The sequence below is a fragment of the Setaria italica genome, chromosome IX (genome assembly GCF_000263155.2).
Source record: "Setaria italica strain Yugu1 chromosome IX, Setaria_italica_v2.0, whole genome shotgun sequence".
NCBI classification, from domain to species: Eukaryota; Viridiplantae; Streptophyta; class Magnoliopsida; order Poales; family Poaceae; genus Setaria; species Setaria italica.
Window position 1 is genome coordinate 7,217,982 of NC_028458.1, and position 11,819 is coordinate 7,229,800.

Sequence of the window (11,819 nt, forward strand, 5' to 3'; positions counted from 1 at the left end):
TTATACCAACTTGATTTGACCCCTAACATGACTAAGGATGGAATCCTTATAGATTGGATCCATCTTACAACTCAATCTCTAATTCTATCTTAACTTTTCCTATACCAAACCGAACTCCAAATATTCCTAAACGATGATTCCTAAGATGCTACGCCGCTGGGCCAGGGCGTGGATGATGAAAGGAAGGGGTGCAGCCACCTCTAGGGTGCACACCCCTGTTTGGTCGGTGCGGCCAGGGCAGCCGTGGCCCAGGTGTGCCCTGCTGCTGCTGCTGGATCGGCTGGCCTGAGCCTTCCAGAATTTAGTAACATAATGATAACATTAGTCATTTTGTGCACATGTAAACAGAAAATGCTAATTTACATGTACCCATCATGTGTTCTATCTATCTCATCATGTATACCATCTGTCTCATCATATATACCATAGCAGAGTATTACATCTACATGCTTATTTATGACAACAGTTCTTTAGTAACTGTTATCATTTATCAATTAGATTTGTTGTGTGGCACAATTAATCTTCTTTTCTCATTATATTCCTGATGTGTCAGGTAAAGGAGGATCTGTACAAACGGCGTCAAGCTGTTGTCAAGATTGATGGAAATAGCATGTGTTCTCTTTGCCATAAGCGCATTGCAAATAGTGCTTTTGCAATTTATCCAAATGGACAGACATTGGTGCATTTTGTCTGCTTTAGAGAATCACAGCAAATTAAGGCTGTTAGAGGAGCAAACTCAGTGAAACGTCGCTAATATGGCCATGATGCAGGTATACAATTGAACTGCTCATTGACATATCACTACTTAATTGTGTACTAGTATGATGGATTGATGGATGGCTAACCACCTGACTCGCTGATTATTTTGCCATGAGTTGAACACAATAGCTGTTTGCCCTTACGGTTGTAAGGTCTGGATCATCATAAGTTTCCTCGTATACCAACCAGCATCCTGTTGTATTGCCATGAAAGTTTTGTCACTGTGATGGGTTTGAATATGGTATTATCTCATTGCCTGACTATTCACTATCTTATCACTGAGAATGGTAAAGTTACATCCATAATCCTATTCTGGGTTGGTTGCACTAAGGCCTTGTCTATAATCTCGTGCTGTGAGCTTTCCAGTTGACAATGCTATCGTTGTTATTAATTTCTGCAGTTTAACACTGCAATCTGACACAAATGAGCTTCACTGGTTTGGCGATATATACAAATGGTTCATTTTCTTTGCGCGAATTGTAATGCAGCATTAAGTTTCTCCTGTAACAATTATTCCTAAACTAGCTAGGATAATTGCAATCCATCCATTCATAACGTTTTGTCTATCTATTGCAAACCTTTACAGTTCAAATATTCACACTAAATCGATACAGGTCAGAGCGTCAATCATCAGGAATTCATGTTACGCACCTGGGCAAGAGCAACCTAACAAGCTTTGCAGAATTTGATTATGCTTGGAGAAAGCTGTTCTGAATGTGGCTGCCTACTCTCCAGCTATGCCAATATGCTTTGCTTAAGATACAGTGATAACATAACATGATGCCTTTGGTCAAATCTGCTGTCCTCTCTGCCAAATCAGATTTCGTTGATTCCCCCTTAGGGAATTCCTAATTCCCAATGCCCTTTGTTGTTCTCCGCTGGATTTTAGTGGACCGCTTCAGAAGTTTTTACTGGAGTGCTCTTCACTCTCTTCAGAGCCTGACTGCCTGAGTGTATGTATCGTGCGTGTGCCCGCTCGCTCTCCTATGTTTTCAGCTGAGAGAGCTTTTCTTTTTGGTTTCTATTTGTGTAATGTACATGAGTACATGATACTGTAAAGTTTCAGTCAGCAGATGGCCGGGATTATAGAGTGTTTCAACGTGTGTTCGAATGTTATGTAAATAGAGTCCGGCATCTTATCTTTTTGTTTGTACACTCACTCTCTTTTTTTGAAGGGTATACTTTCTTTTTTCAATGCTTGCAATATGTGTGCTATAGAACATTCCACATTCGCAAAAGAAACTAATGAGTTGTCAATGTATATAATTGGTGTACACTGTTGCTGATTAATTCCTGCATTTTCACATGAGCTTGCTCCAAGATTTTTCCTAGATGACATCAAAAGTCATAATTAGAACACTTGGACAACGATAAACTGACCTTAAAAAAGTTAACCTAAGGCACTTGGACGAACAAACCAAAACAAGCAAAGCCGCCTTAGCTCATAGCACAGATTCACACTTTCACAGTGGCGTTATCATCCTTCCCCATCCTCCTGGTCAAGAGTCACTTCCTCTTCAGATGGATGTCGCCACGAGTTCTTGAGCGGCTTCTCCAGCAACGCCGAGAGGTACATCTCCTTCCTCTCCGCCCCCCTATCGAGCTTCCTTCTCGTCACCCACCTCAGCTTGCCGAACCCGACGCTCTCCACCACCTCCACGTACGCCGCCATCTCCGCCTCCCCGCAGAAGAAGTGGTCGAGCCAGAAGAGCCCGCCGGGCCGGAGCACCCGGTACACGTCGAAGAGCGCGAACTGCAGCGCGGCGGGCGGCATCCAGCCGCTGAGCACGTGCATGGAGTGCACCACGTCCAGCGTGTTGTCGAAGAAGGGCAGCCGCGCCGCGACGCTCACGTAGAGCGGCACGACCCCGCGCGCCGCCGCGACGGCGCTGAAGGGCCCGTTGAGGTTGACGGTGGTGGCCACCACGGTGACGCCGCGCTCCCGCATGCGCACCGCGAAGGTGCCGGACCCGCCGCCGATGTCGAGCCCGATCCGGACGGACCCCGGCGGGGACGCCGACGCGAGCACCTCGTCGATGGAGAACTCGAGCGGGATACTCTTCTTCTTCTTGCCGTCGCCGCCGGTGGTGGCGTTGAGCCAGCGGTGGTGCTCCCGGCCGGCGAGGTCGAAGCAGTCCTTGCAGTCGTCGAAGTGCGGGGAGCGCGCGCGGTCGATAAGGCAGCGGAAGGACTTGCACTTGTAGGCGGACCAGTGGACGGAGCGGTCGGGCGGGGTGGACCAGAGCGCGTCGGGGTACGGCAGCGGTGGCGCCGGGTCGGGCGGCGCGGCGGGGCGGCAGCGCCGGCGCGGCAGGGGCTCGCAGCCGCGGAGGAGGAGCCGCTGCGCCGGGAGCTCGTCGTCGGGGCAGGAGCCATTGACTCGATACGACATGAAGGCCGCCAGCAGGTCCGGGAAGGCCAGGCACGGGTGGCCCGCCGGCGGCCGCAGCTCGGCTGTGCCCCAGTTGGGGTTGCGCCCGTACGGCAGCGCGTGCGGCCCCGCGAACGCGTGGAACTCCGGAGGGAGCTCCACATGCTCCGGTATAGGGACGGTCCTTGGACCCGTCGCCGGCGCGGCGGTGACGGGCGACGGAGGCGGCGCGCAGGAAGAGGAGGCGAAGAGAAACGTGGCCAGGTTGGAGCCGAGGAGGAGGACGGCGTAGAGGAGCGCGCGGCGGAGAGGGACGCCCGGGGCGGGGTCCGCGTACGCGGCCATCCTTGTGACGGAGACGGACATGGAAGCCGATCGAGCGTGCGTGTTCTCCATGAGCGCGCTTGGTCGGAGCCGGAGGAGCAAAAGGATCGGATACCGCGCGAATGCCGACCCGAACCGGTGGAAGGAGCGGGTGACGAGTAGGACGGTGTGTTTTCGACGCGATCTCCCGGATTCTCCTCTGTTTTGCTCGCGATCCGCGCTCGGTTTGCTGGAGAGCGAAGCAACGGGAGCCGGGAGGAGGGGTGGGCCGCGTCGGCGACGACCTCGTGTCGCGTGGCGGCCCCGGTTTGCGGCGGGTTACGCCGAGGATCGCCGTTTCTCCCGAGGCGGTCACGGACTCACGGTGTTTAAGTATAGGTGTAGCGTAGCCCATTCCGTGGCGGGTGATCACACGAGAGACGAGACTGATCAGTGCAACGGTGCATGGTGAGACGACAGGGATTGAAGGCGAGCTTGCCTCACTTGTGGCGTGTGGCAACGTAGTAGAACTGTAGCAGTAGAGGTCTAGCTGGCTCGGTCAATCGCTCAAAGTACACGTATATACGTTCACACGCTAATGGTATGCACATCTCACACAATTCTATTATAGTAGGCTGTACCTGATTTCGAGGTCAAAACAACGTAGAACAAGGTAGTAGTTGCCTAGAATTTGGCCTCATTCTCAGCCATGCATAAAACAGTAGAATTTCTGCAGAAATCGTGTGAAATACAGCAATAAGATTTGCAGTTGCCAGTTGCTCTACAGGTTCAGAGAATCAAAGCACGCAGCGGACACTGCACGCTACACGGTCATCGTCTTCCAATCCAAGCCGCCATCGAAGGCACTAGCAACCTACTCTACTCCATTGATTTGCCAAAGCGAAGGGGGCCTGGAGAAAGAAACGCCACTCCCAACTCCCTCCACATCTCCTCCCTCCCCTCCACCCACATGGCGATCGAGGCGCAGGCGTCTCCATCGCCCTCGCCGCACGGCTCACGGCGCCTTCGCCGCGGCGGCGGAGGATTGCGAGGCCAGGGGCTTTCCCGGGGTACGTATAAACGAAGATGGTGGAAATCCACGGCGGCAGCCGCCGGCCTTCATCTCTCTCTTCTAGGCTTTTGACTCCTCCCTTCTCCTCGTTCGAGTGCGGCGCGGGCGAGGATTTTGCGCACGGAGAAACGATGCTCCTGCCGGCGCCGCGACAAGTAGAGGCAGCCCAAGCAACGCGGCGGGTTCGGGGAGCTCGGAGCCGGGCCATGGCGACGGGGATGGCGATGTAATATTTTCCATAAACCCCCCTAAATTGGATCGCGACTATTGATCGCGATCCAACTATTTATATAAACCCCCCTTTCCCGGCAGGCTCCGGCTCCGGCAGCCTCGTCTGGTCATCAGCAACGAGCTTACGCTCCTCCTCTGTATCTCCGCTTGTCCCCTCCTCGCCTGCAGGCTCCCCCTGCCGCGTCCGTTTCTCCTCGGTCCGCTCCTCCGCCACTGCCAAGCCCAGCCAACATCCTCGTCCTCGCAGCGCCAGTCTCCACGCCAGCCGCCATCCAACGCCGTCCACGAAGCTGCTGCAAATGTCCGGAGTCTGGACGGATCTCCTGCGAGCATTTCTCGTTGCTGCAATGCAATGGTGCTCCATCTGTCGCAGAAGTGAGCGAGGGCCTGGAGTCGCTGGTCTGCTGGACACTCGCCGCACCGTCCGGCATCGTCATCACCAGGCCGCCGGCTGTTGTTAATCTTTCTGTAGCTGCTTCATTCAAGCACAAAAAATGTTCCTGTCATTTGCCGGAGCCGGAGCGGCAAGCCCCGCGGGGGCGGCGGTGGATGATTGCGGGGCCATAGGCTTTGCCGGAGTACGGCGACGAAGGCGCCGGCAGCTGGGGATCGGAAGTCGGAACGACTGGTCGTCCCCTCCCTTTCCGTTCATCTCGTTCGAATGCGAGAAGTAGAGGCGTCCTGGGCACGAGGCGTTGGCCGCGTCGAGGAAGTCTTCCTCCCATAATGCTCGCAGCCAACAGGATGATTTTAGGGGGTGAGAAACTCTGATATATGAAAGCGTCAAGATTCGGCTCTCATTGAGAAAAGAATCACAAACACACGCACCAGCGCAGAAACAGACGCGCTGTGTTAATCTCATCGAGCTGTTGTTGAGCAATAGTACTGTCTGTTTCTTTTTCCCAAAAGGAAATGTACAAACATCTTACATGACAAGATCAGGACATCTTTGCTAAGTGACAGCAAATAATTTAGGATGAAACTAGGCTATGCACAAACAGAGGTTAGAGAGAAAATGTAAACACCGCAAAATTGGACTACAAGTAGTTCCTTGAATAGACAAATCTGTTGGAAGATGGTACTGTGATATTCATCTGTGCTGTACTATACTATCAAGACTTTCTGTCATATAACTCACAGCAGCTGGAGTGCTTGCTATACTTCACGCACCACAGGAAATGATCTTCTCAGAGCTATAACCGTAGCACCAGAATTGTGGTGCCATTTTTTCAGTCCACATGTTGCTTTCTTTTGAGCCGTAGATTTACATACCAATTTGCAAGGCAGCGCAGTATCAACCCCACGAGTATCTTGAATATCGCGAGCATAAAATAGGTCAGAACTGACCAAAGTAAAATCCAGAATACTCTCCAGATAAACGGGCCAGCGGGAAGGAGGGTAGCATATACTGGAGTCAATACACGGATTACCTAAAGAAACAATACATTTTTTTGTGTAAGTAGTCTGTAAAATGTAACATGGCACTACAAGAGCATGGATATTTGGGTAAGCACTTACCACACAAGCTGGGGCAAGGGGAATGAATGTTAAGTCCTTCTGACGGTCATCAGGTTTGTCATTCAAAATCTATAGTGAAAATTTTCAGCACAACGACATTAATAGTGGTCTAGTGACTAATAACCAAATGTGTTGAAATTCTAGGCAACTGAAGTTCAATGCCACAAATGTTTGGTATGCTCAACTGTGCCCAGGACCTGGGGAGAACCAAAAGACAGAAGGAACTGGAACATTCTGAAAACTAATGTTCAATGCATGCCAATCATCAGTCCAAATGGCAAGTGGACTTTTTAAGTAAATGCACCTTAATATATATAACGTTTTGCAAACACTGCTGTTAGGAGATTGCAATAACGCGGAGTATCATAAGAGAATCACTGACAAAGAATTACAAAAAATCCAGGAGGCAATGCCGCAACAGTACAGCAGTAATAAAGTCACCAAATAAACTTGAATATTTTGTAATTGTGTGCGTATATATGTTTTTTTAACTTCTTAATAATTAAAACACCTAGTTCTGTTAGATGATCGAATACCTAATTGTTGCTTAGCATCTATTTTAAGTATCAAATGGCACAAACCCTTAAGCCTGAAATACAAGATAGAGTCGAGATAGCATACAACATGAAGTTAAATACTAGCATCAGCACCTCACCTGCTTGCAAAGATCTTCCAAAAACTCCGAATAAGCAACTGGCTTTATCTCATTAAATTTTGCAAGGAAAGAATGCTTGATAGCATCGATAAGCACTTCACATAAAAATACCAAAGACGCATTCTGCAGTGACAATAAATAAAATGCTTGAAAGAATGTTCGCTTTTGAAAAAAAAAACTAGGATTAGAGGTGACAATGGTGGAAGAATAATGAACGTACAATAAGAAAACTGTCAAACCATGGACCCTCTGCTTCCAAGATATTTTGAGCAAGTACGAATAGCAGAAAGGCTGTGATGTGAAATCTTTCGATGATGTCTGCAATTTACAATGTTACAAGAAAATAAGCAGCATCTTCGTGTGAATTTATTATCAAGAATAAAATCATTAAAGATTGGAAAAGATGAAAATGAAGTTTTCTAAATTTAGAGCAGCATAATAACTGAGTGTAGAGAAAATATTTTAATTATTGTTATCAAACTACTGATTGAAGCTAAGTCCTTGTCAAGAAAAAAGAAGAAGACGCTAAGTCTTATATTCTTTCTAGCATAAGTTGTTTTGAACTTTGCGTTGGTAGATGTAAGTTGTTTGTAGATGGTTCAGTTATGTGAAGCCTATGTAGAAACTTATTTAGAAGTCCAATTCAGCATTGTTTGACATCTAAGTGTGTAGTCAAAGAACTGAAGCCTAACCAGTATAAAAGTCAAAAGGACATTGTTTGGAATAATAGAGCAGATAGAATCATAAGCACACTCACCATAGTATACCAAATTATGAAGGTTCTCTTTGCTAACACGCTTAAATACATTGCTTTTGATCTCAGCAAAATTGTTTGATACCAGAAGAGCCAATAATGCATTGTTGTGGGCAATAATACATGTTGACAGGGTGATCGCCTGAGCTAACAGGACAAATGAATGGACAAGTATAACTTATTAAGGAATTCAAAATGAGATGTTCCATAACATCAAATTGCAGTAGTAGCGATAATAGAAGTAAATCTACAATGTCACTATAGCAGATTTATATCAAGTAAACTCATATAAATGTAATTATTCAACTGAAAGTAAAGGGAGATTAGATACTGACAAATTAGAATTCAACAAACTTAACCTATGGTTAGTATCAAGAAAATTAACTGATGCAATTTGCAGAGAAGGATATCAAATGCAACAACGGCTATTGCCTCATCCAAAAGGAACCGCAGCAATTCAAATGTCACATTATCTGTCGAGCAAGCTGATAACCCCTCAGCTGAGTTGAAAAGAACTTGCAATACATCCTCACCGAATGATTGACAGAGTTTGTCAAAGATCTAAAACAAAAACACAGGTCAACTACACAAACTATTAATGACACATGTATATTTCAGAATAAAAGTTCACTCACCTCTAGTACGTTGTATACCACATAAAGCTTGATCGTGCCCTGACCACGAATGACATGGTAAATTAAGCTAATATCTGACACAAACAAGAATCAATTGTGGGTGGATTATCAAATATTCGTAGACTATCCATTTGTTCAAGCAAAAAAAACGAAAAAGAAACCAACCTATCATTTGCAAAGAAGCAACTCCTAGGGCTAGAACCACAAAACACCCATAATCTGATAAATCAGCAGCATTTGGTTGCAGAAACTTCCTGTCACAAATACACTGGATAAATAATTACATGATCCAATATGCCGACCAAAGAGAGTAAACAGGAAAGAGTGGCTTGTATAAAAGTCTTAAAGAAAAACTGGTAAACGACACTTTGGGCTACAAATGCGTAGAGCATCAGAACAGGAAATGAAGAAAAGTAGTAAATAATTTGAGTGGTTTATCGACTGGTGAAGTTGGCTATAATAAATGCTCAGAAATCCGTATCTACGGCAATCCACCCAGTAAGCTAGCATTGGCAATAGATGATACCAAGCACAAACTAGCCACTTGACTGGAAAATAGGAAAATAAATATATTTTCACTTGTCCTGCCAAAGTATTTCTTTGAAACAGGTCATAGTTTATGTAATTACAGCATGCATATCCCTCTCGAATTAAATCATGCCCTTTACAAGGCTCTCAATTTCTTTCAGATAGAGACTGCTGCATTTCAAACTGAGATTATGTCAACAGGAAAATACATGTAACTTCTCTAAAAAAATTAATATACTAGAAAATAAATCATTCTTGTAGATCGAAAATATAGTAAGGCTCCCTTTGTGTTGAGTTAAACATCTAATAGAAACTAGTTTCTCAAAAAAACTATGGGTGAGGTTGTGGGTTTAAACTTTTGATAGCTAGCGCAGAAACGTCCCAACCAGACCCAGAATTGATACCCTAAGATCAGTTCAACAAGTAATGTTTAGGTGCAATTATTTACAACAAAAATTTTAGCTAAAATTCTTAATAGTAATTTTATGTGAAAATTGTATAAGACGACATCAAGCATAATCGGTTCAGCATCTACAATCATTTAACATCACAGAATGTTATCCTGATGTCAATATCTTGCTAACATTGGTTTAGTACAAATATGTTTCAGGCAATAAACAATCAGAATACTAGAATGTATTTCATCTAGTTTACAGTAGAACTGCAAACCCACCTGGTCTTCAGCAGCCGCCAGATAGTAACCACAATTCGTGCAGGCATAATTGTGAGCAATGACAAAAATGAATCCAAGCAGACGAAGAATCCTGCGACAATTAGCTGCAGCATTTTATCATAATCAAACATCTCTCTGATCACACAAACAAATGCGTAATAATTCCTGAAACATGTGAAGTGCACCCAACCAAATATGATGTTCATAGCAGCAGAGACATCATGCGTACATATGACCTAGCCATCCATCTAGACATAGATGATATAGCTCTGTCTACCCAACAACTGAATATGTGAGGATACATGACAATTCTGGTAAGTGTAATCTTTACATAAGTTGGGGGGGGGGGGGGGGGCATGGATATCTAGATTTGATGCCAGCTAGTTTTTGTGCATCTTTAGTCAAATATATATTTACGTGTAGAATTAAATAACCTGGTTACTGACTTAAATTATCATTCAACATCATGATTCGCAGGAATATAACATCCCATAGTAAAGAGTATAGTATTTATTTATTACCCAAAATCTTGTACTTCTGTCTATGCCATGAGATTACTCAATACCTGATTATCAAAATTCATTAGTTAATATGTACCTTTGTTAACTTTGGCAGCTTGACACTAACTATATGTTTGCAATAATACATACCGAACTTCCTTGAGAACTAAATGTTGCATAATCGTTTCAAATCTAATTATCCTTGAGAACATCTTGCGCTCGATTGATCACATGTAATTACCATTTGTCCATGTGTGGCACATTATAAAATTAATAGCTAAATTCAATCAAACCGTTTCATTGTTGGTTCATTCAACTACTACCCAGAATCAATATCCGCCTTTTCCTATCAATACCCTAACCAGCACAGGAATTCATTCATAATCATTAAGACAAAAATATGTGGTGAGTTGTTGGTTTCAGAAATATGCCAAATTGCCAATAACTCTTGCATATCGAATCATTTTCCAGCAATGAGTAGCAAAGCAAATAAATCAACTAGAACAGCATAAATAATCCAAAATTCAAATATCACCATTAGAAGTGCAGATGCATACCCGCTCGCATCTCCATGGTACATGAAACATAGTGTTGTACACCCGCTGTCGTTTTTTCTCATTACCCACTGCAATTGTGCTTCTAAGTGCATTGCCACCATATAGTTCGCCAAGGAAATATCTGAATGGTGAATTATCAAGGTGCTCGACTTCTGCAATAGCAGAATGGTTAAAAGGAGGTGAGATTATGCACATCTAGGGCTTGTTAATTCAACACGAAATAGCCCACTCTAACTAAATGTAGAATAGAATCTACTGCTGCAATGAAAATTGTTCGACTAAATTCATTACTCTGTTTTATGGTCAGATCATCCAAATTTAGCCGGATATACAAAACACATCAAGAATGACCCCGAGCAAAGCAAAACAAAAGAATTGGTATTCCAGCCTGTGCTAGCTTTACAGCCCAATGCTCCAACTCTACAACGCAATAAAATTCATAAACAGTGCATTCTACTTTGTTCATATGACAGAAAATGGAGAAAAATCATCTCAAGAATTTCCATGCAATGTGTTCTATAAAATCAGGACTGGTGAAAGGACTTAGCATTATCACAATAAAAAGCAAGCGGTTTTGCGTAAGTGAGCAGCAAGATCTGTACCTCCGAGAATGTTGCCATTCTCCTTCATGTACTTCTCCCAATCCAGCGACTCCTCCTTCTCCAGCTTCTTCTTCACGCCCCCATTTGCCTCAGGTCGCCACGCCGCGGCCGCCGCGGCCGCCACATCCGCCACCGCCGCAGCAGCCGAAGTGCTCTCCCGCGTGCTGCTGCCGCAGCTGCTGGCCCCATCCTCCGCGGACGCGGACAACACCCTCCCGGCCCCGGAGACGCTCCTCTGCCTCAGCTCCACCCCGACATACGTCACACAGCTCGCCGCGGACCTCTCGGGCTCCGAGCTCTCGCACACAGTCTCCGCCGTCGATCTCAGATCCGTGACCCTGAACGCCGCGACCGCGTCGCCGACGCCCTCCCCTCGCGGCTCCTCCCCCTCCGAGGCCGCCTCCTCGATCGGGGGGCTCCGGAACCCGCGCTTGCGCTTGGACCGCCGCCTGCGGCGGCGCTGGCCGTCGGACGTGGTGTCGGGCAGGGAGCGCGGGGAGGTGTCGTCCGCATCGTCGGCGGTGAGGTCGCCCGCGAGGAGCTCGAAGGAGAGCTGGCGGCCGCCGGATCGGACCGACATGGGAAGCTGCCGCGGCGGCGGCGGTGGCGTGGGCCGCGCACGACGAGCTACGAATAGCCGCCCTCCTGGCCAGGCTCGTAA

General features: G+C 46.4%; 3 protein-coding genes across 4 annotated transcripts in view; 1 reads left to right on the top strand and 2 right to left on the bottom strand.

Annotated features, from left to right (window-relative positions):
- LOC101783093 (vam6/Vps39-like protein) overlaps positions 1 to 1,954 on the top strand; it is an 11,569-nt gene extending 9,615 nt beyond the window's left edge. Inside the window, exons 12-13 of one of the 2 annotated variants that reach the window (XM_004981921.3) lie at positions 554 to 770; positions 1,374 to 1,954. In XM_004981921.3, coding sequence (XP_004981978.1) covers positions 554 to 754 — 201 coding nt within the window. In that variant the 3' untranslated portion in view covers positions 755 to 770; positions 1,374 to 1,954. Of the gene's footprint in view, positions 1 to 553; positions 771 to 1,373 lie in introns of those variants that run through there. The other variant, XR_002675779.1, reaches the window with a different exon arrangement.
- A 44-nt stretch (positions 1,955 to 1,998) lies between these two features.
- LOC101771363 lies at positions 1,999 to 3,557 on the bottom strand. Its single transcript, XM_004986220.2, has one exon. It carries the CDS (start codon positions 3,524 to 3,526, stop codon positions 2,237 to 2,239), a length of 1,290 nt encoding a protein of 429 aa, XP_004986277.1. The 5' UTR covers positions 3,527 to 3,557; the 3' UTR covers positions 1,999 to 2,236.
- Positions 3,558 to 5,565: 2,008 nt separating this feature from the next.
- Positions 5,566 to 11,779, bottom strand: LOC101783748 (protein POLLEN DEFECTIVE IN GUIDANCE 1). The gene is made up of 11 exons (XM_004981923.4): positions 11,159 to 11,779; positions 10,557 to 10,708; positions 9,500 to 9,603; positions 8,464 to 8,552; positions 8,299 to 8,372; positions 8,074 to 8,224; positions 7,667 to 7,834; positions 7,130 to 7,227; positions 6,910 to 7,032; positions 6,255 to 6,323; positions 5,566 to 6,166 (listed from the first exon to the last, which is right to left on the bottom strand). The coding sequence occupies exons 1-11, from the start codon at positions 11,736 to 11,738 to the stop codon at positions 5,966 to 5,968; spliced, it is 1,809 nt and encodes a 602-aa protein (XP_004981980.1). The 5' UTR covers positions 11,739 to 11,779; the 3' UTR covers positions 5,566 to 5,965.
- Positions 11,780 to 11,819: the final 40 nt, after the last annotated feature.